Source organism: Ochotona princeps, chromosome 26 (genome assembly GCF_030435755.1).
Source record: "Ochotona princeps isolate mOchPri1 chromosome 26, mOchPri1.hap1, whole genome shotgun sequence".
NCBI classification, from domain to species: domain Eukaryota; kingdom Metazoa; phylum Chordata; class Mammalia; order Lagomorpha; family Ochotonidae; genus Ochotona; species Ochotona princeps.
In genome coordinates, this window is record NC_080857.1 from 23,828,989 (window position 1) to 23,854,941 (window position 25,953).

Genomic DNA, 25,953 nt, shown 5'->3' on the forward strand with positions numbered 1-25,953 from the left:
ACCACATGGAACCTTAGGACACAGCGAGAAGACCCTCACCAGACTGCTCTTGATCTTGATACCCCATCCTCAAGAACCCTAAAATTGTTCTTTGTAAGTCACCATTATCAGGTGTTCTGTTAAAGCAGCACAGAATAGACTAAGACACTCCCCATAGAAATATAAACCCTAATTTGCTTAATCACCCAAAAGCAAATCAGAATAACTTAAGAATCAAGATGCCAATATCTTAAACAAGCTCTTCCATGATTGAGCTTTTAATCATCTACCCAAGTCATAGATTCAGTCTTTCTATCCTCTCCCCTCCTCGCCTCTGTCATTCTTTCAAATAAATAAATCTTTAAAAACAAAAATTTTGGAAAGACTTTTAGCAGTAGAAAAATAAATTCAGGTTAGTATTTTAGAAAGATTGCTCTGGTGTTAATGAAAGTGAGTTGGGGACAGGATATCATTTGAAAGTTATCACCATGTGTGAGAAGAAAACTAGAGTATTACCATTATGGAGAAAGATTCTAATGATTTAGGAGATAAAAACAACAACTTCCTGGGCAACAGATCTAAGGGACAAAAGGAAGATTATTATGATAGCCTGAATTCAACTCGAGTAAGTAGATCATGGGTAGTAGTGTCAGCAGCCACTGAGCAAAAGGAAGATCTGAGGAAGGAGCTAAAACGTGAACTTTGTTTCACAGGTTAAGTCTGAAGTGCGAGAATAAGATAAGACCATGTAGAACAAAGGTGGGAGAGCACACCTGGCTTCCTGTCAAAGGTCAAAAGGAAACGTTAAAAGGGGAGAGTTGATGAGATCCATCTCTCAGGGATGAGAAGGTGCCAGAGACAGAACACTAGAACCATCAACATTGGAGGGCTGGGTCGAGAAGGATCCTGCAGAAGGGTCCAGGAAGGACTAATGGACAAAGGAAGTCCAGGAAATAAGCCAAAAGAGGAGAATATTTCAGGAACGTTGCTGCAGCTGTGTGAAGATCAGCAGAACTAAGGCTGACACATCAGTGGGCTTGCTCAGCAAACGACAGGACGGAGGCCAGGCTGAAGCTTCACCAGCCCGCGATTGCCCTCATGGCTCCTAACATTTGCTCCCAACCAGCAAAAGCAAATACGGATCCCCGAACTCACGCATTCAACTGCTGTTCTAGACAAACAGCTCTCACGCCTAACCACCTCGGTTGAAGCAACTATCTCAGGCCCTCTATCAGCAGTTCCTGTGGTTGAATCTCAGCCAAAGACATTCCTGGTTCTACTACTTGACAGAGTGTCCAAAGGGAGAATGAATGTGCTTAGTGTACTTGAACGAAACTTGAGTGGCCCCCATTGGCTTCCTGAATTCCAGCACCCTAGCCTGGTCTCACTTGGCCGGTGCCTCTTCAGTACCCCAGCTGGGTCAAATGATCGTAATCCCAGAGACCTCAAAGTGCTCACCTCAGTTAAGAGCCGATGGTTACCTGAACATTCAGTCTACTTCTAAAGAGGAAAGGACCAGTTACCCCGCTCTATCAGGGCTAACCAGAAACAGAAGCAGATGCTCTGCCTCTCAGACCTGTTCATACAATGCAAACAAATGGTTACCAGAGGGAACCACTGAGCAGCCTTCCAAAGGCCGGGGAAATGGAGAAAGCCAAGCGCAGACACTAAATCAAGTACACTCAAGCAAGAGAACAGCATGTTTCAGCGATGCCATGGTAACAAACTCAGCCTGCGTCACCGATGCAAAATGCAAAGAAAGGCATGGACTTGGGCTTTCTCTCCCGTGCAAGCTGACCCATGCTGCTTAGCCGAGAGTGCACAAAGCACCTCCGTGGGCACTGCTCGGGAGGACAGCCATGGAAACTTGTCTTGCTACTTTTCTCCAACATATTTCAGAAGATTTAGCCAAAACCTTGTGCTAGCAATTTGCTGAGTGCCACGATCTTAATATGCAACGAGATTCTATTTCAAACAGCTGTGGACATTGAGCTACCAATAAGCCACAGGGTGAAGATAAAATTGTACAGCTAATATTGGGAAACTGTCTCTCCTTCTCTGTAAATCAACATTTCCATTAAAAAACTACTAAGTCTTAACAAAAACAAACAACAAAATGCTATCCTGCTCTCTACTTGTAACCTGGGAAAGCAGCGGAGGATGGCCCAAGGTCTTGGGACCCTCCATCCACATGGGAGACCTGGAAGAAGCTCCCAGCTCCTGGTTCCTGGCTTCAAATTGGCTCAGCTTGGCCGTCATAGCCATTTGGGGAGTCAAAAGCAGATAGATCTATCCAATAAAAACAAACTGTATATTATATACATACATACATACATACATACATACATACATAGGGGTAACATGATAGAGAACATGGAATGAGCTGATGTTTCACCATCACACTAGGTTGGAAGTTTAAAGACAGAGGGGCTAGGACGTAAGGGGGAATGGCTTCCCCCAGGTTAAGGTGGACAATTACCGCAAGCTGCAATAGAAAAGGAGGTCCTACAGCACAAGGAAGAGTGGCCGTCGGGAACAGAAACGGGCCCTCACTGAGCATTCCTCGGCATCAAAGTCCCCTCTGTAAAAGACTTTAAACTGTTTCAGTCTCTTCAGAGGAGACACACAACCTGAGCAATGCCTGACCCAGTTCATCAGCCAGGCGGCTGAGATCTGCCCCAGATTTAAAAATGGTGATTGCAGGGGTTGTTGTCTTCAGTGTCAAATGAGTCTTTCAAACAGGCAGAGTGTACAGCTATTTTAAGGGACAGTACTGACTTTGTTAACAAGCACGAATTGAGAACTTCTGTTAGGTAACTTGTGACACACTCATAGGTGGCTAAATCTTAGCAGTTTATCTTTCATCCTCAACCAATAAATGTGAAGAGGCGTTAATATGACTAAGGAATTAGAGACAAGAGGGTAGGGTATTTAAACCAAGCCACTATACCCATGTGTAAATGGATGAATGTGAAATACACCTCAAGTTGGGGCCTGTGTTATGACAGGGTGGGTTAAACTGCCATTTGAGACACCAGCATCCCATCTGAGTGTCATTTCGAGTCGTGGCTGTTCCACTTCCAACCCTGTGCCCTGCTAAGGCACTTCTGCTGGGCAAGCAGTGGAAAGTGGCCCGAGTGCTTGCGCTTCTGCTGCCCACATGGGAGACCGAGACCCAGGTGAAGCTCTTGGCTCCACCTGGCCCAGCCCTGGCTGCTGAAGGCACTGGCTAGTGTGCCAGCAGATGAAAGACTCAGGCACAGTCTCTCTGCTTGCCTTTTAAATCCTAAAAAAAAATATACCTCGGGCCCGGCAGTGTGGCCTAGCGGCTAAAGTCATCGCCTTGAACGCACCAGGATCCCATATGCACGCCGGTTCTAATCCCGGCTGTTCCACTTCCCATCCAGCTCCCTGCTTGTGGCCTGGGAAAGCAGTCAAGGACGGCCCAAAGCTTTGGGACCCTGCACCCGTGTGGGAGACCCGGAAGAGGTTCCAGGTTCCCAGCTTCGGATCGGCGCAGCACCAGCCATTGCGCTCACTTGGGGAGTGAAACATTGGATGGAAAATCTTACTCTGTCTCTCCTCCTCTCTGTATATCTGACTTTGTAATAAAATAAATAAATCTTTTAAAAAATATATACCTCAACTCAAGGTGGCTTCAAAGACTTTATGGTTCCTGTGATCTTAGAAGCAGATAATCCATTCTTAGAGTGGAGATTTCAGAGCCAATGGGGAAGAACTTACAGCTCACCTTGATTCTACTAGCTCCTGCTGCCACGTGTTTTGTATTTATAGCAACAGACCTAACTTGAAGGCAGGAAATAGCCTGGAACTGCAGCCAGATCATGTTGATATATACAAGGAAGAACCTTCCTCTCATAAAGGTATTGAAATGTGCCGCCCTATCACTAAGAAGGTTCTCTGGGGTGTGAAACATGTTGACATGCCTGGGTTCAATACCTAGCTCCAGCTGGCTGCCAATGCACACCCCGAGAGGGAGTGGCAATGGCCCAAGTAGCTGGGTTCCTGCTAACCCATGGGGGACCTGGACTGCAAGTCTGGCTTAAGTCTCAGCCCAGCCCGCAGTCAGAGGCTTTGAGCAAGTAACCCAGGGAGGGGAGCACTCATGAGAGAGCAGACTTGGTGAAGAGGCTGTCCAACATGGGAGAGCTAGCGAGCTGGTTCACTCCCCAAATGACTTCAAGGGCAGGAGCTGGGCAGGCAGGTCCAAAGTCAGGAGCCTCTTCCACGTTGCCCATGTGGGTGCAGAAGCCCAAGAATCCAAGTCACCCTCCGCTGTTTTCCCAGCCCATAAGCAGAGACCTGGATGGGAAGTGAAGCGGCCAGGACAGGAAAGGAGGAGGATTAACTTGGGATGCCACCAGGCCAGCTGCACGCTCTCAAATATTTAAAAGGGTTCTCCATTGCTTTAGAAATGGCATTTGTCTTGGGTTAGATTTACTTTTACTATTCTGATTACAAGAATGCAACTTGGATTCTGGTTAGCCAGCTGTGCCAGCCAAAATCCATATTTCCAGGTTCTACCTGAGACCCAATAAATCAGCTTCTTCCATTGAAGGAGCCCTGAAATCTGCATATTTAACAGGTTATACAGGTGGCTTTCATAATCTAAGTTTGAATAAACGACCACAGATGAAAGCCATGCTGACAGTAACAGACCCTATTAACCCATTAACCCCACGCAGGAGCCACAAACGGCCAAGGCTGGTGAGTCATAAGCAGCACTTGAGGGTGAGCCAGGAATGCCAGGCCCAGGGGGGAAAGGTTGCCCGAGCAGCTGAAGCTGGAGCCGGCCCTCCCGGGGCTTTTTTTTTTTTTTTTTTTTTTTAAGATTTATTTATTTTTGTTGGAAAGGCAGATGTACAGAGAAGATGATGTTCCATTCGATGGTTCACTTCCCAAGTGACTGCAATGGCTGGAGCTGAGCAAACCAAATCCAGGAGGGCAGAGCTCTTCCGTGCCTCCCACGTGAGTGCAGGGTCCCAAAGCACTGGGCCGTCCTTGACTGCTTTCCCAGGCCCCAAGCAGGGAGCAGAACCGGCACAATAATGGGATTCTGGAGTGTTCAAGGCGAGGACTTCAGCCGCAAGGCTTTCACGCGGGCCCCCTCCCAGTTCTTAGCACCACTCTGCCCCCGACCAGCAGCAACTCTTCACTGCCTGACTGCCTGAAGGCTCGGTTGGGTCTCCAGCTGCGTCGAGAACCCCGAGGAGGTTCTAGAACGGGAGGCGAGGCCGACTCACCTCCTCACGGCTCCCCAAGTACACGGCTCTCACCCGGCGGTCCCTGCCCGGGCACCTGCCCCGCGGCTACTCACCCAGATTGGACAGCCTTTTCACCAAGCCGGCTTCTCGAACGGCGGTGGGTCCGTCCTCCACTCCTGGTCGTTTCTGTCACGCAAATGACACCGTTAAATGGGAGGGAAGACGATGAGGGCGAGAGGGACCAAAATAAATAAATAAAAGTTCAGTTTCCCCCAGTGAGGAGGTCTCTGGTGCTGCGCCCGCTCCCAGCCTGGCGGCACCTGCGCGCCGCTGCGCCCTCAGCGCGCTCGCGGGAGAGGCGGGAGGAACACAAAGCCCTGCTTCCCACCCGCCCTGCCGGCACCATCGCAGGTCTCCCTCGTTAAGGAGCCCCCCACGAGAGCGCGCGCGAAGGCTCCAGCCCCTCGGTACTCTCGGTGGACTCGCCCTCGGAGGGCTCCGGCCGGCGTCCCCTCCATCACCCCTGCCGGACGCTGCCCGGTCCTCCTCATCCTCTATCCGGGAGCCCCACCTGCTCTCCCAACACCTAATCTCCGAGCCCGTCGGCTTTCCCCTCCCACCCCGCCTGCCATCCCTCCTCCCGCGACCCGGTCCTCCGTCCCCCCTCATCACCACCAGGTCCGACACAGGGAGCAGGGGGTGTCTCTCACCTGTCCCTGCGAGAACCGGGCTCCTATCACAGCCACAGAGTGGACGGATTTCCTCAGGACCCAATGCACCTGCGTCTGCAGCAGGCGCGAGACGCTGCTCCTGAATGACATGGTGGAGCGGCTCGCGGGGAGAGGGGCACCCCGACGCGCCTCCGGCTCCGCGCGGCTCACAGCCCCGAGTGAGCCGCGAGCCGCGCTTACCTAGAGGCAGGTGCCGCCCCGTGACGTCACTGCCCCGCCCCCCGCATCGTCCCGGCCCTCGGACACGCCCCGATGGCGTCACCTGACGCAAACAAGGCGGATACCCAGCTCTGACCAACCGGAGCGCGCCGACCGACAGGTGTGTCTCCACGCGGTACCAAGCTCTTCGAAGACGCAACAGTCTCTCTGATGATGGCGTTTCACACGAACGCTCCTTCGGGGGATGCCAGCTCTGCCGAAAAGCTGCCGGGCCTAGACAAAGCCAGGACCATCTGCTCCTTTCCATCTCTAAGCTCAAAGTCCGGAAAACGCGCTTAATTTGGGGCATGGAAACCTGAGAGATCACAGATTACAACGCTCTTGGCTGGCAAGTTCATAAGGATCCACCTGCCTTAGATATTTCGCCTAGGGAGGACTGCGATTTCCAAAGCAATTACCTTCTAGATATTTTTAATTATATACTTGAATATCAGCAGGATTGGCTACTACAAACCCAAAACAGCAACATCTTGGGATTCTTTGAGACTTTGGAAAGGCCCGAGGGCTGAAAGAATCAACTAACTAAAGATTTTAACAACATGTCTTTCTCTTAGAGTTATTTTTTTAATGCTTGATTATCATGTAATGCTTGTCCATTTGCATGGGCTACAGTGAAATATTTCAGCACAAAGTGTAAACCAATGAAACCAGGAAATGAGCCTTTAACAGTGTTTTAATAATAGCCAATTGAAGTTCTAGGACCGTGGGCTCAGCGCCATGGCACAGTAGGCTGGCCTTCTGCCCAGGCTGTCAGCAGCCTATACGCATGCTGGTTCCACTCCTAGGAGCTACACTTGTGATCCATCTCCCTGCTTGTGTCCCGAGAAGCCAGTGGAGGATGGCTCAGGTCCTTGGTCCCCTACACACACACACACACACACGGCCCAGGGAGAGGCTCCTACACACACACACACACACACACACACGGCCCAGGGAGAGGCTCCTACACACACACACACACACACACACACACACACAACCCGGGAGGAGGCTCCTGGCTTTGGACTGACTCAGTTCCAGCCATTGTGGTCACCTGGGGAGTGAACCAGCAGACTTGAACTTGCACTTCTGGCTCAGTACTGGCAGACTTAACAGTTCTGCTTAACCATCTCAGAAGGACTGCGAGTCAGTGAGTCACCTGTGGATTCTCACCTGGAGCCCATCCCATGTCGTAGTTTCACCTTCACCACAGGTGTCTTTCTTGGTAGACATCGGACTGGTCATTTCGAGATTCTATTCCTTTAACTCCGAGTCAGCACACAGCTTCTCCAGAGAGCTGATGTTACAGCTAGTCAGGCGGAACTCATCCAGTGACTCTGGTTCCTCGGGTGCCTTTCTGGGACTTTTTAAAACCCGTGGCTAAAGTACAGCTTCCTGACTTGTTCTTATGTAGTAAGAGTGAAGGTTGGTGGGTCTGGCCCACCTCGTGGCTGAATCCTTGCCTTGTGTGCACCAGGATCCCATATAGACGCTGGTTTGTGTCCCAGCTGCTCCACTTCTCATTGAGCTCCTTGTGGCCATGGAAAGGGATGAGATGACTCAAAGCCTTGGGACCCTGAATTTAAAAAAATTAAATTAAAAAAAAAAAAAAAAAAAACAGTAGCAGCTTTGGGCTCCTGTGGCCTGGCTCAGTCCTGGCTTTTGTGGGCATTTGGGGGGTGAACCAGTGGATAGAAGATTATTTCTCTCTAATTCTCCCTTTCAAATAAAAAAGAGCAAAGCTTAGAAAAGAATGCCTTTTGAAGTGACACTAGAACCAAAGACCTGAAGAATGAGGAACCAGCGCATGTGGGAGAAGAGACTTCCAGGCCAAGCAAATGCCACCAAGTCAAAAGCCCTGGGATGGAAACACATTTGCAGTCCAAGGAAGAACAAGAATGTTGGTGCAGCCCAAACAGGCAGAAAAAAGGGGGAGTCAGACAGGTAGGAAGCCCCCAGATTATAGAGTCAATACCAAAGTGTATAAACTTTAGAGGGTGACTTCTTTTAAATGATTCAGTATATTTATTTGAAAGGCATTTTCAGAGAAAGCATTTCTCTATATCAATCTAAGATAGGAAGGGAGGGAGGAGGGAAGGTAAGGAGGAAGGAAGGGTAGAGAAGAGGGAGGCAAGATTTCCCAGGGCAGGCAGGCGCAGTGGTGTAACAAGCTAACCCTCTGCCTATTATTCCAGCATCCCAAATGGGCACCTGTTTCTCAGTTCCAGCCATTGTGGCCACTTAAGGGGCAATGAACCTGCAGATGAAAGAACTCTTCTCTGTGTGTGTGTGTCTCCTTCTTACTCTGTAAAATATGTCTTTATTTATTCCAAAATAAACCAATCTTTCAAAAAAAGAAATATTTTCCATTCACTGATTTAATTCCTCAAAGACTGAAACAGCTAAGGCTCAGCCAGACTGTAGCCAGAAGCTGGGAACTCCAGAACCCCAAGAAGCTGGGGCCATCCTTCCCTGTCTGCCCGGCACATGAGCAAGGAGTCAAACTGTAAATGGAACAGCTAAGACTCAACTAGCACTCATGTGGGATATCACCATAGCATGTGGCAGCTCAATCCACTAAACTATAATGCTGGCCCAAGAGCATGCATTTAAAAAAAAAAGATTTTTAAACTTATTTATTTATTGGAAAGTCAGATATACAGGGAGGAGAGACAGAGAGGAAGATCTTCCGTCCGATGATTCACTCCCCAAGTGAGCCACAACGGCCGGTGCTGCGCCAATCCGAAGCCGGGAACCAAGAACCTCTTCCGGGTCTCCCATTTGGGTGCAGGGTCCCAAAGCCTTGGGCCATCCTCGACTGCTTTCCCAGGCCACAAGCAGGGAGCTGGATGGGAAATGGAGCAGCCGGGATTAGAAGAGGCGCCCATATGGGATTCCAGGGCGTTCAAGGCGAGGACTTTAAGCCGCTAGGCCATGCCGCCCGGCCCTGCACATATTTTTAAAAATTGGTTTCTGAGCCCAGCACAGTAGCCTAATGGCTAAAGTCCTTGCCTTGCTAGTGCTGGGATCCCATATGGGCACCGGTTTGTGTCCCAGCTGCTCCACTTCCCACCCAGCTCCCTGCTTGTGGCCTGGGAAAACAGTGGAGGACGGCCCAAACCCGTGTCAAAGACCTGGAAGAAGCTCCTAGCTTCGGATCAGCTTAGCTCCGTCCATTGCGTCCATTTAGGGAGTGAACCAGTGAACTGAAGATCTTTCTGTCTGTAAATCTGCTTTCCAATAAAAACAAATCTTTAAAAGTAAAGTAATTCCCCACTTAGCCACCAGAGATACTGTCCAAGATCCCCAGAGGATGTCTGAAGCCATGGATAGTACTGAACCTCTATGTCAACACACACACACATATGCAATGGAACTCTTTTTTCCTTATATGTACATTCCTATGAGAAAGTTTAATTTGTAAATTAGGCATAGAAAGGGATTATAGTAACAATAAATTGACTGTAACATTAAGTCATAATAAAAGTTTCGTGAAATGCAAAAGAATCAAGACAAAGGTTAGTATTTTCAGACTGCAGTTGACCACAGGAAACTACCGGAAGGAAAACTTCATGCCAGCCATCTCTGATGGACAGGAAAATAACGGGCCAATAGTAAACTATGTAAATTAATGCTAAGTTCGTGGCTGTGGACCCTCGAACAAAAGACATGTTAACATAAGAAAATCATACCAATTTGTTTAATGGAAGCTTTGTGTGACACAAAAACCTTGACAAAGGAATGAGGACACAGGGCAGGTACTGTGGCGCAAGCAGTTTAACCCACCCCTCAGCGTGCCAGTTTGAGTCCTTGCTGCTCTGTTTCTGATCCAGCTTCCTGCTGACGCATCGTAGAAGACAACTGACGATGGCTCAGGTGCTTGAGTCCCTCCAGCCACGTGGCAGACCTGACGGGCTTCCAGGCGCCTGGCTTTGCCGTGGCCTAGGTCTGCTCCTGGTCGGGCCTTGAACCGCCCGCACCTTCTGCACCTGCCGCTCCCTCCCGCTGACCTCGCAGCCAACTGCCGTCCCAAGCAGAGGCTATGGAAGACAATTCCCAGGCGGCACAGTCCAAGCCGCTTTTCGAGCCCTAGAAACTCCTTCTGGGATCTCACTCACCCCCTAACCATCCTCCCCTTCCTACGTCCAGGGGTCTTCCCCAGGCGCCCCCCTTCTCTGGCTTTTTCCTGGGTCCTCGTTTTTTGGCAACTCCCTCCTCCGGATATTCCCCCTACCCCAAAACCAGTCTGACTGTTCGCTCCCTCAGCCCAACGTCTCCTACTCCGAAAAGCCTTCTAGAAAGAACCAGCAACGGAACGCACGCCGAGCCCGCCACACGCGGACGCGTTCTACAGCGCCGCCGTGGGTAAAAGCGGCGGCGCGCGACTGCGGCTGCGCGGAGCGTGGGCGGGGCGGGCTTGCTCCCGGAAGTGGGTAGAGCTGACAGGGGCTGTGCGGGCGGCGGCGTCATGGAGGACGAGCGTATCTTCTCGGACATCTGCGGCGGCCGCCTGGCCCTGCAGCGCCGCTACTACTCCCCGTGCTGCCGGGAGTTCTGCGTCAGCTGCCCGCGGCTCTCGCTGCGCTCGCTCACCGCTGTCACCTGCACCGTGTGGTTGGCGGCCTACGGGCTCTTCAGCCTCTGTGAGGTAACGGCGGCTGGGCACCTCCGCTGCCCCGCGCTCGGACGGGGCTTCCGCGGCCTGCCCTGTGACCCTTTCCCGGGTGGTAGGGCCAGAGCTCCGAGGATCAGGGCACACCGGGGCCGGACGGCTGCCTCCTGCCAGGCTGGTGCAGTTTGTGCTGCTGTCGCTGCCCCCTCGCACGGCTGTCCGCCCTGGCCCGGCGGGTGCTTGAGCTCGCACGTGTCCACTGTGATTGCATCTCAGGAGTTCCAGGTGCTTCGCCCTCCCCCATCACCTCTCAGAACACCTTACTGCCATTGCCCCCGGAGAAAGCCTGTATTTGTTATGTGGAAAGTCACTGAAGGCTTGCTGCTCCCAGCACTGCCTACAACTTCAAGTTCTTTCTAAAGAATTACGAAATTGCAGACTGTGTGCTTGCTTCTGATTTACTATCTGAAAGAAGACAGGGAATGAGTGAGAGAGAGAAATTTCCACTTGCTAATTCGCTCCCCCCAAATGCCTGCAGCAGCACACCCTGGACCAGGCAGAAGCCAAGAGTTGGGAATCCCATCCCGTTCCGGTATCCCATGTGGGAGGCTAGGACCAGAGCACGTGGGTCTCATCCAGCATCTCCCAGGTGCATCAGCAGGGAGCTGGACCTGAAGAGGAGTAGCCTGGATCGGAGCAGGTGCAGGGAGATGGGATGCTAAGAGCAGTGTAACACGCTTCTCGGAAGTGCCTCTCCCTGCGCTTATGGTGTCTGTTTTCCAGACTCATTCAGTTTTTCTGTGAGCCTCGGTGGCCCCGTCTGTGGAGGGGGATGAATGTCTGTGGGGCCAGTTTTACCGCCCTGAGGGTTCTGATGCTGTACCTCGGACTGACATGTGCAGGATTAGTTCCAGTACTGGCTCTGAATTAAACAGTATTCTGGCAGTGATCTGACCAGGGCTAAGTACTGCAGGCCTGACTCTTTTTTTTTTTTAAGATTTATTTATTATTTTATTTGAAGAAATTATAGAGAGAGGGAGGGACAGGGACATAGATCTTTCTTCAGCTAGTTCGCTGTCAGAAGTCTGTCCTGGCCAAAGGTGCGCTGGTGCAAAGCTCTGTGCCAGGAACTTCTTTTGGGTCTCCCATGTGGGTGCAGGGGCCCAAGGAGTTGGGCCATCCTCTGCTGCTTTTCCCAGGCCATTAGCAGGGAGCTGGACCAGATGTGGAGCAGCTGGAGCTAGAACAAATGCCTCTTGGGGATGCTGGCATCAGAGGCGGAGGATTAGCATGCTACATATTGTGCCAGTCCCCTCAGGCCTGTTTATTTCTGTAATTTGGATATTGTTTCCATTACTACTTCTGTTAACTTTTTTTTTCCTCCGCTATCAAAGCATATTCCAGCATTGCAGCTGGTGTGTTACCATAGCAGTTAGAAGCCTACTTGGTATGCACACATCCCACATGGAAGTACCCGTGTTCAGGACTCTGGTCTGGCTTTGATTCCATCTCCCTACTGATTCACACCCTGGAAGGTATTAGGATGATGGCTCAAGTCCTTGGGTCCCTGCCAACCATGGAGGAGACCTCAGTTGAGTTCCCCTGTCCCTTCCTGGCTTGGACTGGACCCAGCCAGATTGTCATGAACATTTGGAGAACAGCAAGTGGAACCAGTTTGAGCTGTCCTCTGCTGCATTTCCCAGGCCGTAAGCTGGGAGCTGGGTCGGAACTAGAGCAGCTCGACACTAACTGGTGCCCATATGGGATGTCAGTGCTGCAGGCAGAGGCTTAGGCTGCTGCAACATGGCACCGGCTCCCAGAGACGGGTTTTACAATATAGTTGAATTTTAAAACTAGCCACTCAAATTTTAAACCCCCAAGTCATACATTAATTGCACTTAAAGTAGAAACTTAGTCCAATTGCAGTTCTTAGATGTGGGGCCTTTGAGGTAATTAAGGGTGGGTTAGGTCATTAGCGGAGTGAGTCCTGGCAGCTTTATAAACTACAGAGACTCATGATTTTTGCCATCCTTATTGAGCATGTCTATTATCCTTGACCTAGTGATTTTAATCAAAGTATGATGGTTTTCTATGTATTCTGCTGAGAGATTGAGAAAGCAGGAGCCAGGGTCCATATGCTGCAGTTTTGGAAGAACATGTCTGAACTGGTGTTGTGGTAGAAAGGTGGTGCCTGGGTTCGCTCCTGACCCCGTTCCTGGTCATGGCCATCTAGTTCTTGGGGTGACGCTGGCACTCCAGCGCCCACACCAAGGTGGCCTGCTCCTCCTCCATGCATGTCCTGTCATCTGTCGAACTCAGCAGGACCAAGCTCTCCCCCTGCCGGGCCTGGAGCTGGCTTGCTGCATGTCCCAGGCACGGGCCAGTGCTGAGAGTGTGTGGTCATCTTACTGCCTGTGTCCGGCTTTGCCTTCAGAACAGCATGGTCCTCTCTGCTGCCATCTTCATCATCCTCGTGGGCCTGCTGGGTTACCTGCACTTTGTGAAGATTGACCAGGAGACTTTACTGATCATTGCTTCCCTGGGCATCCAGATGACTTCATGCTACGCATCAGGCAAAGAAAGCACCACCTTCATAGAGATGGGCAAGGTCAAGGACATTGTCATCAATGAGGCTATTTACATGGTGAGTACGTGGGCGGTTCTGCAGCCCTCTTCAGAGGGGGTCGCCCATCCACGGTCCATCCTGCATCGAAAACTGTCACTCCCTAAAATATAGGGTGTCACAGAATGAAACTTGCACCCCCCTGTGTTGTCCTCCCTCGTTCCCGTTTCCCTTTTGGCCAGCAGCGTGACACTTCACCTTGACAAGATGAGGCCTGTTATTTGCAGAGATGCCGCAGGTGTTTATGAGCAGGGAGCCTGCCCATCGGCTTCATCTTCAGAATCGAGCTTGGTTTGTGCACTTGTCTTTTTTATTTTTATTTCAAGGAGAAGCAGATACTTCTCCCTGGCTTCCAGAAGTCTTACGGGTATGACTGCTTAGACATGACCATGAGAAGGGCTGGGGCCGGCTGGCACAGAGGGCACACCTGGGGCGTCACTGTGACCTCGGTGATGGGGTTTGTGTCTTGCAGCAGAAGGTGATTTACTATCTGTGCATCCTGCTGAAGGACCCGCTGGAGCCGCAGGCCATCGCCCAGGTGGTGCCCGTTTTCCAGGTGAGCCCTCTGCCCACCCTCCCGCATTCCCACCACCACCTACATTCAGAGCTCAGATGAGGGAAGATTCCTGATGGCTATTTTTAGTGAGAAATGAAGGCTTTCAGTTATTTTTAAAGTTCCTAGGGCAAATATACATTTCCGAAAATGACGAATCCAAGAACATTTCTAGAAAATAGCAGCTCTGCTTACCTGACTGTACCTTACTCTACTGTATTCAGTTTTATATTGATGGTATTGATCCATGTGGAGAGTTATATACTGTTTTTAAGATTTATTTATTTTTATCGGAAAGGCAGATTTTTGCAGATTTTACAAAGGCAGAAGGCGAGACAGAGAAAGATTTTTTCTATCCACTGGTTCACTCCCCAAGTGGCTGCAATGGCTGAAATTGAGCTAAGCCAAAACCAGGAGCCAGAAGCTTCTTCTGGGTCTCCCCCACACAGGTACAGGGTCCCAAAGCTTTGGGCCATCCTCCACTGCTTCCCAGGCCACAAGCAGGGAGCTGGAAGGGAAGTGGAGCAGCCGGGATTAGAACCGGCACCCATATGGGATCCTAGTGTCTTCTAGGAGAGGATTTAGCCACTAAGCCATTGTGCCAGACCCAGAATCATATACTATCCTGTGGCCTGATTTTTTTAAAAAAATCATTTAATGCACATATTTCTCACAAAGGCCATTATATTTACTATTTTAAATGATTAAATTGCATTCTATCATATTGAAATGTAAGTTTATTTACTCATCTTGATGCTATTTTTTTCTCTCAAAGATTTATCCATTTTATTTGAAAGGCCAGGTGACAGAGAGGAAGAAACAATAAGAGCTTCTGTCCCCTGGTTCAGCCATGCTGAGACCAAAAGCCCAGAATTGAACCTGGCTCCCCTGTGGGTGGCAGGGACCCAGGTACTTGAGCCAGCACCCGCTGGCTCCCAGGGTGAGCATTGGCAGGCAGTGGGTTAGGATACAGAGCCGGGATTCAATCGGCCATTTAGACAGGATGCTGGTGTCTCCAGCGCCACCTTAAGCCCTGTGCCATATGCCCACTCCTATCACTGTCCAGATGGAAAAAACATTTATATAAAAAGTGTATTACCTCACCATAAATATTTATAGTTATCCTCGCCTCATTACCCTTCCTTTTTCACAGATGATTTAAGACCGCTGAGTGAAAAAAAAAACATGTTTTTCATTGTAGTTTAAAATTATTAAAGGTCATGAGATTGGGCCCGTGACAGGACAGTTTTAGTATACTTTGTTTTTACTTGTTTTTCTAGAATCTCGGTTAATACCGAATGTAACTTTTTAATAGGAAAGACATCTAAAAATTATGAAATTCATATCTTTTTCTTTCTTTTTTTTTTTAAAGATTTATTTTTATTACAAAGTCAGATATACAGAGAGAGGAGGAGAGACAGAGAGGAAGATCTTCCGTCCAATGATTCACTCCCCAAGTGAGCCACAATGGCCGGTGCGCGCCGATCCGATGCCGGGAACCAGGAACCTCTTCCAGGTCTCCCACGCGGGTGCAGTGTCCTAATGCATTGGGCCGTCCTCGACTGCTTTCCCAGGCCACAAGCAGGGAGCTGGATAGGAAGTGGAGCTGCCGGGATTAGAACCGGCGCCCATATGGGATCCTGGTGCGTTCAAGGCGAGGACTTTAGCCATTAGGCTACGCCGCCGGGCCCGAAATTCATATCTTTTTCCTTGAAGATTTACTTATTTATTTGAAAAAGCTACAGAGAAGGAAACAGAGAGACAGGGGCCTGGCACATTAGCTCAGTTGGTTCATGTCCTTCCCATCCAGCTCCCTGCTTGTGGCCTGGGAAAACAGTAAAGCATGGCCCAAAGCCTTGGCACCCTGCCACCACGTGGGAGACCCGGAAGAAGCTCCTGGCTTCAGATTGGCTCAGCTCGAGCTGTTGCGGCCACTTGAGGAGTGAACCAGTAGATGAAAGATCTTTCTCGGACTCTCCTCTCTGCAAATCTGCCTCTTTGATTAAAACAAATCTTAACAAAAAAAAAAAAAAGAAAGAAAGAAAAAGAGCAGGCTAGAGACAGAGTGCTATGAACAGCGCTGGGCCAAGGTAAAGCCAGGAAACTCACGCAGGTCTCCCACCTGGGGCAACAGCCCAGACACCTGGGCTACCTTCCACTGCTTTCCCAGGCTGGTAACGGGAGCTGGCATGGAAAGGGCATCCGGGACACTGACTGGCACCCACAGAATGCCGGGCTTGCAGGCTTTAGCTACTACACCACAACACCAAGCCTAAATTTGTTTAAATACGCGTTTCCATGCATTCATCAATAGTTGCTAATATTTTAAATTACCTATCTCCATTAGCCACGTAAAAACTAGATATATTGATTATACGTTTCTAACTTTTTAACCATCATTTTTATTCATTTATTTTATTTGGCAGGCAGAAAAAGTGACAGGCTATCTCTCATCTGCTGGTTTGGCCTTTGGATAGCTGAGACTGGACCAAGACAAAACCAGGGGCTGGCTGCTCGGTCTGGGTCTCTCACAGGGTGGCAGGGACCCATTCGCTTGGGTCACCCCCTGCTGCTCCCCAGGGTGCAAGGTAGCAGGAAGTTGCAATCCAGAGCAGAACCAAGACACAAAGCTGGCGAGTCTGCAGTTGGATGTAGGGGTCCCATGGAGGGTCTTCACTGTGTGCCCCGTAACCATTCTCGATGTAGCAAACCTTTCCTGTGCATGCTCTCCATTTATGTGTTACATTTCATTGTGTCAACTATTCTTCAATATTGACATGTGAAATTACCCTTTTTTCTCAGGATTCCTTCCCACCTGGTGACCTTTCTTGAGTGCCAGCCCTTGTTACTGCTCTTCCTTGCTCCCTTAGATGGAGGGCCCGAAATCAGATTAGAAAGCTGGTTAGAAAGATTAGAGAGGCCTCCTGGAAGCGTGCACTCCAGCCCGAGCTGACACCCGCGCCGTCGGCAAGCCTGAGGTGTGCCTCGCTGAGCACCGCTCGGCACTCAGCTGCATCTTGACCGTGCGTTTCTCCCCTTTGGGTTGCAGAGCTCCAAGCCCCGGCTCGACTGCCTGACCGAAGTGTACAGGAGCTGCCAAGAGATCCTGGCGCACCAGAAAGCCACGGCCACAGGCCCCTGAGACCAGCCTTGACGCCAGTGTTGTCTTCCTCAGGCAGTGGCTCCTGAGCTCCAGCAGCTGCTGTGTTTCCTCTAAGCCTTTCGGGTGGTCACGGTCCGCAGGAACCCGATGGCTCGGGTGGGCTCAGCTCCAGCACAGAAATGGAACACCTACCTCAGTGACTTCCCCGTGCACAACAGAGCTCCCCCGGCAAGGCCAGCCTGCTTTACCAGCTGAAGCGACAGCACAGTGACATGGTGTGTCCAAAGCAGTTTCAGCAAAGAGCACTTTGTGATCCTCACAGCATTCAACTCAGTGTTAACACACCACCACCTGAGCTCTCCAGTTACATCCCAGCCCCACAGGCCCCTCAGGTGCTGGTGAGCAGGAAATGCCCCAGGAGATGAGCCTTGTCCACCTGGTTCTGTGTTCTGCGCAGGGTCACCTTATGAGGACTCGTCGGTAAGTACTGAGCACAGTCGCCTGGTTCACACAGTTTTTTATTGACAAACGATCACGGTGGTCCGGTCGTGGGGACGAAGCACATGGACACCACACTACTGCAAAAGCTGCTTTGCCAAGAAGGATGGGACAGAAGGCAAGACAGAGACTCAGCGTTGATTTCCAGACGTGGAACTCTCATGTAGAAGTTGCATAAATAAGCAAACAATCGAAGCCTTTGTTTCCAAGGCAGTGTCTCCTGTAGACAGTTATTAAATGAAAGGAGGGACTCCCAAAAGGTTGGGAGGGGAGGGGAGAGGGAAAAATTTGACCCCAAATTCAGTGTGAGTACTGCTCCATAAGTGCCCGCTCTTTGGAGTTCTGTTTTCCGGTTTGTTTTGTTTTCTTGGTTTTTTCCCTAATTCCATGGGTGTAAATGTCCTTACTGGCCTTAGAGACACAATATTATAAAATCAGAACCGTATCTTATCCCCCAGCCTTGGAGGGGTTACCCAGGAGCCAGTGGAACGCATGCCCTGTGTGAGGTAGGAATGTTCCAGCCAGATCCCCACATCCTGAGGGGGAAGAGGGCAGTAACAATGGCCCCAAAGCTGCCTGTCTTGCAAAGTCAGGGTCACATACAAGACGTAGAAACTGACACGCTGCTTTCTGACTGGCTTGTCAGTGTACAGGGTGCAAGGGAAGCCTAGGACAGCAGAGGCCTTCAGACGGGCGATGCCAGCCTCTGGGGTTCCGCAGTGTGCCCCCCTACACACACACACTGTGGGCCTGAAAGCTGCTTGTGGGTTGCTACTGCCAAAACCACAGTGTCCGGCACTTAGAACATGGAAATAAATCTGTCTTCTCAGATGCTGGAAAATCAGCATGAACACATTCACGGCTTTCATTTCCATCAGTTAGGGGAGGGCGTAAACAAAGATCCCTCCTCTGGCCACGGGTCTGAGTGGAGAGGGGTCGTGGTACGCTCAGGAAGGGGAAAGGGCGAGAGAGGAACTTGGGGTTTCTTCACCTGAGGCTCCCATGCTCGGGCAGCTGCCAGACAGGTGCACTCTGTCCTCAAACTAATTCCCAGCGGAAGTTCACCGGAGGTCTCGAGGTCCCTGAGCCCAGCGGGCCTAGTGGCTTTACCAAGCAGCAAAAAGAAGAGCAGGGAGCAAGGCGCCCTTCACCAGAGAGCACGGAGCCCAGTCCGGCTGTGCGATGAGGCTGGCCTGGCCAGCCCCTGTCCTCACTCAGGTCGGGGGGCCTGGGGAGAGATGCTTCCCGCTGCGCAGGGACAGCGAGTCGTCCTGCCAAGGCGGGTGCTGCGACCCACGAGGGGCATTGTGGGAAAGGGGGAAAAGGAGTGCTTTTTTCTTTGTTTTTTGCCTAAATGTTGTTTTCTATATTCCTGCTAATCCTTACCCATTTGGGAAAGGAAGTCCAGTTTTAGCAAGTTCAAGGCATTCGTCAGAGTTCAAACTGTAGCTTTGAGCCCTATGATGTTCAAGGATGTTTAGAAGACTTCAAGTATAAACCCCTCTAATCCCCACCCCATAAGGACCATATACAATATAAAAATGATGAGCGTCCCTGAGGGGACCGGTGCCCAAAGTCGTGACGCCAGTGCTGAAGCCCCGGCCAACAGTGGACCGTCCCTATCCTGGTCTATGTTCACGCAGCACCCAGAGTTAGTATTCTTCAGAGTGGGGGTGCGGGAGTAAGTGTTTTTACACTGGGTTTAGAGTTTGAAAAGCTAGGGTCTGAGATAAATGAGGCACTTGAGGAAAGGCTTCTCCGCTCACAGCACAGAGGGGACAGGGTGGGAGGCTCATCGCAGCAGTCGTGTACCCGAGGTACACACGTCTCATTCCACAGGCACCACTGGTGGGGAAGGTGTGGGAGAAATGTTCAGAGCAGCGTTGGCCCCTTGGTGGCGCCAGGAACAGAAGCAAAGAGCTGCCGTCCATCCAGTTCCCACGGCTGGGGGGCCGCAGGCGGCTGGGTGGGAGGGGTCACAGTGGTGGCGTGGTGGTTCATGTAGCTGGCCATGATGAGGGTGGCTTCAGCAATCTAAGAGGAGGGCAGAGAGGGAAGGCTTACGTCAGCCTGCCGGGCCTTGAATCCGGGATTTCACTTTCAGAGCTGCGTCCAAGCTACATCATCTTCCCGGCCTCCAGCTTCCTAACTGCAAGCAGCTACCCAGGAGAACACGGCCATGAGGGACCATGGCTGGGAGGTGCAGGGACCCAGTGGAATGGGCACCTGTTTGTCCAGAGGTCCTCCCAGGAAAAGGGAACGAGCCTACCGCCAAGCAAGACAGCAGCCATCAGGAGAGCCTTGTCTCCCACCAGGGAGCCACTAAAAGGAGGTCAGCTCCAACCCCAGCATTAAAAGGGGAAGCAGGGCAGCACTGGGACGTAGTGGGTTAGCCTGTCGTTTGTGGCACTGACATCACATACTGGAACTTCAAGTCCAGCCCACTCTGCTGCTGATCCAGCTCCCTGCTAATGCACCTGGGAAAGGAGCAGAGGACGGATGGAGTTCCAGGCTCCTGGCTTCAGCCTGGTCCAGTGCTGTCGGTTGCAGCTATTTGGGGAATGGACCAGCTTTCTTTCCTCCTCCCCCTTAATATATACATCACAAAAAGCCAAAGTGGGCAACGGGGTTGCATGTTGACATTGCAGTAGACATTGCTTGTGGTTCTGGAGTCTCACAGGATCCTGGCTTTGGCCCCATTCCAGCTTCTTGCCAGTATGTACCCAGAGGACAGCGGTGATGACTCCAGTGGATGGGTCCTGGCCCTGGGGCTTCCGTCTGGCTCCTCCCTGGCTATTTCAGGAATTTGGGGAATGAACCAGGAGATGGGCGAGCTCTGCCTTTTCATAAAATTAATAAAATTTTTACAGAAAGCTTCAAAAGCAAATAAAAATGGAGATCAAGAAATTTCCAGTCATTGTTGGAAGAACAAGAAATCAGAACTTCTCGTTTCTGAGCCTTTGTGACATTTTTTTTTGAGGGGGGAGGGCACCATTTCCTGTCTTGAATAAGGACAGAGCCCTTAAAGCAAGAGGCCTTTGTGCTGGTTTCAGGACTACAGGGAGGGGGACCTTGCAGACCCTGGCTCGTGCTGTGACCAAAGCTGGGGCAACAGAAGGCAGCTGTTAGGTGAGAGCACCTCGCAGAGGATGTTGCCCTGGCCCAGGCCTGCTGCATGGAGGAGAGCGAGTGGGTAGGTACTGTGCTAGGGCAAAAACCACGCTGTCTCTGCACAGTGATCTCCCTCCCCACCAGTTCGGCTGTGATGCAGAAAGGGGATGCTACCTGAACCTCCCTGGAATACCGATGACAGACAAGGGCACAAGCTGTTTCTGAGGCAGCAAAACCCCCGCCACCTCTTCACGCTCCAGCCCTGTTCAGCACACCTGAATGACACGGCTTAGCAGCTGTCACACCCACCTTGGGGGCGGCCATCCGGAAGATCAGCTTCTCGACGTGGCCTTTCCCAGAGCTCTGGTCTGGAATGGGTCTGATCACAAGCATGAAGTCATCCTTGCAGCCACCAAAGGTCGTCACTGTAGCGTAGGGGTACGTGGTGTGCACTTGCTGCGGAAAGAAGCCAGTGAGTTCTGGGTGAGCTTCCCACCCATCTTCTGCACCCATGTCCAGGCATAGGGGGCCTCAGTGAGGAAGGCAAAGCCCTCCAGGGGTCCTCCCTTGGAGAGCTATGAGCTGTGCCCAGACCAGAGGACGGCAGGGCTTGGATAGGATTGGGAGAGCGGAACCGTGGTCACTTCCCTCAAGCCTTTGAGGGTACTGGGGAAGAGGGGCAGCCCGCACCCTTCCATACCATAGTGTTGTGGTCCAAGATGCTGACGCCATCCTCATTCACAGCGAGCCACACGAAGGGGCTCTCCTTGGACGACAGCTGGGCAGGCTGGGCCAACAGAGAACCCCCCCCCCCCCGAGCCCCATTAGATTCTTAACTCATAACTCAGAGAACTTTCTGAGCAGGAAGGCACACGCCTCGGAGACCTCCGGGGCAGTGGGGAACACAATGGCATTTGTATAGCACACAGAATACCCAAGACTGCTTGTGGCCAGAGGTATCAGGCCTGGGGGCTCTAGCCACCTGCCAAACATCCCAAGGGGGTGGAGGGGTCACACTTAGTGTACCCCTAAACCTCCCTTGCCACAGAAGCTGCAGGGAACGCTCTGGGCTGCAGAGCAGAGGCCAGCCTGGCTGCTGTCGCTGCTGTCCTGGCCATGGGAGATGGGCCGATGGCTTCCGGGCTGAACTCTGCCCACAGTTCTCTCCTAACTGAAGTTCACCTTGTTTCAACCAAACTTGGACACTACACAGGAAAGCAAGCATGCACAGGCAAGGACTCTGGGTCCCCGAGTGACACGGGGACCATATGGCGGGCATTTCCCACAGCGATTGATATTCACTGCCACGGCTGCAGTAGGACAATCCACGTATCCTTTTCCTATCCAAGAGGCTGGGAAGAGATGGACATGCCAGTTTCTAGAAACTTTCCCCAACCCCAGACCAAGTTGGTCCCTACTATGTGCCTTTATAACACCCTTGCACTTTTCCTTCATAGCATATATGACAACTTGTAGAAGTGAATTTCTATATCAAGGAGAAAGCAGGACAAGATATGTATGAAGGTGCTTTAAAATGCTTTTGTAAAAATGAAATTAACAGATGTGTGTGTTGATGAAAAAATTCTTGAAGCCTATGTATCAGGAAGTCTTCAGAAAAATTCATGGAGGGCCTTGCATTGTGGCACAGTGGGTTAAGCCACTGTCTGCAACTTCAGCACCCGATAGGAGGGCCAGTTCAAGTCCTGGCTACTCCACGTCTGATCCAGCTCTTTGCTCATGTGCCTGAGAAAGCAATGGAGGATGGCCCAGGTACTTAAGCCCCTGTGACCCACATGGAAGACCCAATGAAGTTCTGGGCTTCTGGCTTTGACCTGACCCACCAGCTCTTGCCACTGCAGACATCTGGGGAGTGAACCAGCAGATGGAAAATCAATAGACTGCCCAACAAATCTCTTTTCTTTCTTTCTCTAACTCAGCCTTTCAAATAAATAAAACTTTTAAAAATTCATGGAAATGTGCTTTATGAAAAAAAATATAAATGGATTTAAATTTTTTTCCACCAAAATTAAGCACATCTTTCAATTCCATTTTCCATTTGTTTATTAGGGACAGAGCATCCATCCCAAATGCCCAGGGTTATCTGGGCCCGGCCACAGGCAGGAGCTGGGAACTCAAGCCAGGATGGACAGCGGACACCCAGCTACCAAAGTCTGGATTAACAGGAAGCAGTAGTGCAGAGCTGGGGACAGGGATCCAACCCGAGCACTCAGATATGGGACATGGGCATCTTCACTGCTAGGCCAAATGTACGCCCCTTCCATTAACTTTTTTTAAAAAAATTTGTTTTATTTATTTGCAAGAGTGGCAGAGAGAGAGAAAAAAACAGACATCAACCATCCACTAGTTTACTTCCCAAGTGGCCAGCATGGCCAGGGCTGTGCCAGATTGAAATTAGCAGCTTGGACCATCCTCTGCTGCTTTCCCAGGTGGATTAGCAGGGAGCTGGATCAGAAGTGAAGTAGTCCGGACTCGAACTGATGTTCAAATGGATGCCAGCACTACAGGTGCTAACCTTACCTGCTATGCCACAGCACCAGCACCTCCATGAACTTCACTCTGTGTACCCCTCACCAGAAGCTTCAGGAAGGCAAAGACTGAACCGTTCACCTGTTACAATCTCAGCTGGCATATCAGACACAGTGAGAGCTTGACCACTGTCCATTTTCTGCCCTGTAGCTTCTGTGAACAGGATCATGATCTAGCTTGAGTACAGAATAGCATTTTTGTTAACCTATACAGTCCATGTATTCCAGACACCCACAAGGAAAAGCTCCACCACTGGCCATGTGGCTTTTATGCAGAAGTGAAAATGAAGTCTTGCCCAAGTAGCTTGACTTCTTTATACCAATAGGCATGTATTCGCATTATTTAGGTTGCACAATGAAAAAAATGAAGCACTAATCTTAAGAGTGATTTTAGACAAGTGTGAATCTCTGTGTGCAAATCAGTAGATCCTGTTTTTTTTCCCCTTTCTTCCCTTTCAGGGATAACATTAAGAAGAAAGATGGGCGACAAGTCACAATTGTACTGGACCATGGAAGTCCAGAGTAGGTCAAACATGCTGGAGACGGCGCCCCCTGGTGGTTGCTGTGGTGGAGGCTGCAGCTACAGAGCCGACTTTGGGCACTGCAGAGGGTGTGTTCTCCATAAGCACTTACCTGAGCAGCAAAGAGCTTAGCACCAAAGAAAGGCCATTTCCGGGCCACGGTCAGGTAGATGCGGATGCACTCGGGAGGGGAGCAGCCTTGCAAGGCCGCCCACTTTGTGCTCAGCGTATCGGCCAGGTGCCTGGTATGGGCAGGTGGAGAGAAGCGGTACAGCTGAAGTACCTGTGTGATCCCACTGCAGCGCTGTGTCCCGCCCACGACCGCCTGCAGCCTACCTACCTCAGCTGCTCAGGGGGCGCCCCGTGTCTGTAGCGCCGCGGGTAGAACCTGTCCAGCACCTGCTGGAGGAGATGCTGGGCTTTGGCTGGGGGTGTGCCCCCAGGGCCTGGCAGGACAGGCTTCTCCAGGTCCCCGTACTCCACCTGCGGTACAAGCATATGAGGGGAGTGCAGTCACGAGGCGGGCAGTGGACAGTGGCAGAGGTACACCTGGAGTCTTTATGGGGTATAAAGAGATGTGGATGAGGCCTGGGGACAGACCCATGCTCTCAGACTTCATGATGCCAGACAACCAGAGGTTCATCTAGGCTCTCCTGCATTTCACAGCTGAGCTCAAGTGCCTCCAGAGACAATGAAAGACAGGTGAAGGAGCCAATGCAGTAACTCTGGATTCTAACGCCCAGAGGTCTCGGGGTGAGGATGCCACACCACATCCTGGGTAGCGTGTTCCAGTGTGGCCTCCGGAGGCCGACTTGTGGTTCCAATCCCAGCTTTGTGTGCCTACTGGAATGAAACTCTCTGAGCTCCAGTTAGCTGTCTGTTAACTGGGAGGTGAGAACTGCATGGGTGATCCCTGTCACGTGCTTAGCGCAGGGCTGTCACAGTCTATCGCTGTCACTGTGTACCAGGGCGAAGGCCAACTGTGAGTGTCCCTGACCTTGCGACACAGAGATCCACGCTTACAGAGCCTTGAGGGCCTCCCAGGATGCCTGTGTGCTTCTCGTGCTAATTCTACATGTAATGCCAGGTGGCTCCTATGTCTCAACACAGATGTTATATGATGCACATTACCCCAGTCTCATACTTGGGTGGACAGGGAAGTCTTTGTGTCACCACACAGCTTCCTTCCTTCTGACCAGTAAGGTGACGTGGCAAAGATCTCACAATCAGAAGATGGCTAGCACAAACTCAGGGGTTGGATTCCAGGTCCAGTTCTGCAGATGGCGCCTGTCTACACAGGGTGGAGAGTCCTGCTGCGTGAAGGACCAGGATGCAGTCTGTACCAATGAGGGCCACAGCGCCCTCTCCTGGGCACCCCGGGCTCTGCACAGTCTTCCATCTTGGCAGCCCTGCAGGTCCATTTTCCACACCAAGTCCCCACACCGGGTCCTGGCGCTCCGGCCTCCTCACCTGGGCCATCAGGGCAGCCATCTCAAGAGCCAGTTCCTTGTTGACGGGAAACCTGCCGGCCACGATCTCGCCACTGGCCTGGCAAGCAAGCAGCAGCCTCTCTCGTTCTGTTTCGCCTTTGACTTGACTCCGGAAGTACAGCCTGCGGGGAGGAGTGGGCAGCAGGTAGAGTCAGGAAACCGACTGAGATATCAAACGCAGATGACTGCTTTCTCTGACTCTGCTTTCCCTGATTTACACAAGGAGAGGCTAATCCTGGCCGTGCAGCTCCTAGGTTAGCTCTGACTACGCCACAAGTCTTTTGGACTTGCTGTGAGAACGTTGGTCCTTGCAACCAGCTCCTGAGACTGGATGGTGCAGACGAATGGAAATTAGCTGCCTAGAGGTGTCCTGGGATGGAATTTTTTTCATTCAAGTTGATAAGAAAGTCAAAGAGTCTACTTTTGTACTGGGGTATTTAAAGTTTGTGGAAAGTGGAATTCAAAGATAAGGATTTTTTTAGGGGGGTGTAGGGAGAAGAAAATTAAAAATACAAACAGGGTGTTTTTTTTTTTCCTATTGTACACTTTTTCACAGACTTTTTGAAGACTTCCTATGAGTTTTCCTGGAATTTGAGCTATTTATGAAGCCTTAAATATCTGGTACTCATTCAGACTTTCATTAGGGAATACATAACGCTGGTCTGTTTTTGCCACAAGTGTGTGCACACACAGGCATCAGTACACAGAACACAGAGCAGGTGGATGGAAGCCCAGCCTGTGCCCACCAGCAGGCTCTGTAGCA

At 51.0% G+C, this 25,953-nt stretch overlaps 3 protein-coding genes across 4 annotated transcripts in view; 1 reads left to right on the top strand and 2 right to left on the bottom strand.

The window, feature by feature from the left end:
* Positions 1-6,038, bottom strand: part of ARG2 (arginase 2) — a 30,227-nt gene extending 24,189 nt beyond the window's left edge. Inside the window, exons 1-2 of the mRNA XM_004584458.2 lie at positions 5,915-6,038; positions 5,318-5,390 (exon numbers count right to left, since the gene is read on the bottom strand). Coding sequence (XP_004584515.2) covers positions 5,318-5,390; positions 5,915-6,025 — 184 coding nt within the window. The 5' untranslated portion in view covers positions 6,026-6,038. The remainder of the gene's footprint in view (positions 1-5,317; positions 5,391-5,914) is intronic.
* A 4,517-nt stretch (positions 6,039-10,555) lies between these two features.
* Positions 10,556-17,171, top strand: PIGH (phosphatidylinositol glycan anchor biosynthesis class H). Of its 2 annotated transcripts, none has more exons than XM_036496344.2 (4): positions 10,556-10,781; positions 13,180-13,389; positions 13,844-13,924; positions 16,971-17,171. In XM_036496344.2, exons 1-4 carry the CDS (start codon positions 10,602-10,604, stop codon positions 17,061-17,063), a joined length of 564 nt encoding a protein of 187 aa, XP_036352237.2. In that variant the 5' UTR covers positions 10,556-10,601; the 3' UTR covers positions 17,064-17,171. The 2 variants fall into 2 exon arrangements, with proteins under 2 accessions (XP_036352237.2, XP_004584516.2); XM_004584459.2 differs by having other exon boundaries at positions 10,557-10,781; positions 13,841-13,924.
* A 1,518-nt stretch (positions 17,172-18,689) lies between these two features.
* Positions 18,690-25,953, bottom strand: part of PLEKHH1 (pleckstrin homology, MyTH4 and FERM domain containing H1) — a 40,705-nt gene continuing 33,441 nt past the window's right edge. Inside the window, exons 23-28 of the mRNA XM_004584460.3 lie at positions 25,171-25,312; positions 24,041-24,183; positions 23,813-23,942; positions 21,334-21,420; positions 20,943-21,089; positions 18,690-19,556 (exon numbers count right to left, since the gene is read on the bottom strand). Coding sequence (XP_004584517.2) covers positions 19,395-19,556; positions 20,943-21,089; positions 21,334-21,420; positions 23,813-23,942; positions 24,041-24,183; positions 25,171-25,312 — 811 coding nt within the window. The 3' untranslated portion in view covers positions 18,690-19,394. The remainder of the gene's footprint in view (positions 19,557-20,942; positions 21,090-21,333; positions 21,421-23,812; positions 23,943-24,040; positions 24,184-25,170; positions 25,313-25,953) is intronic.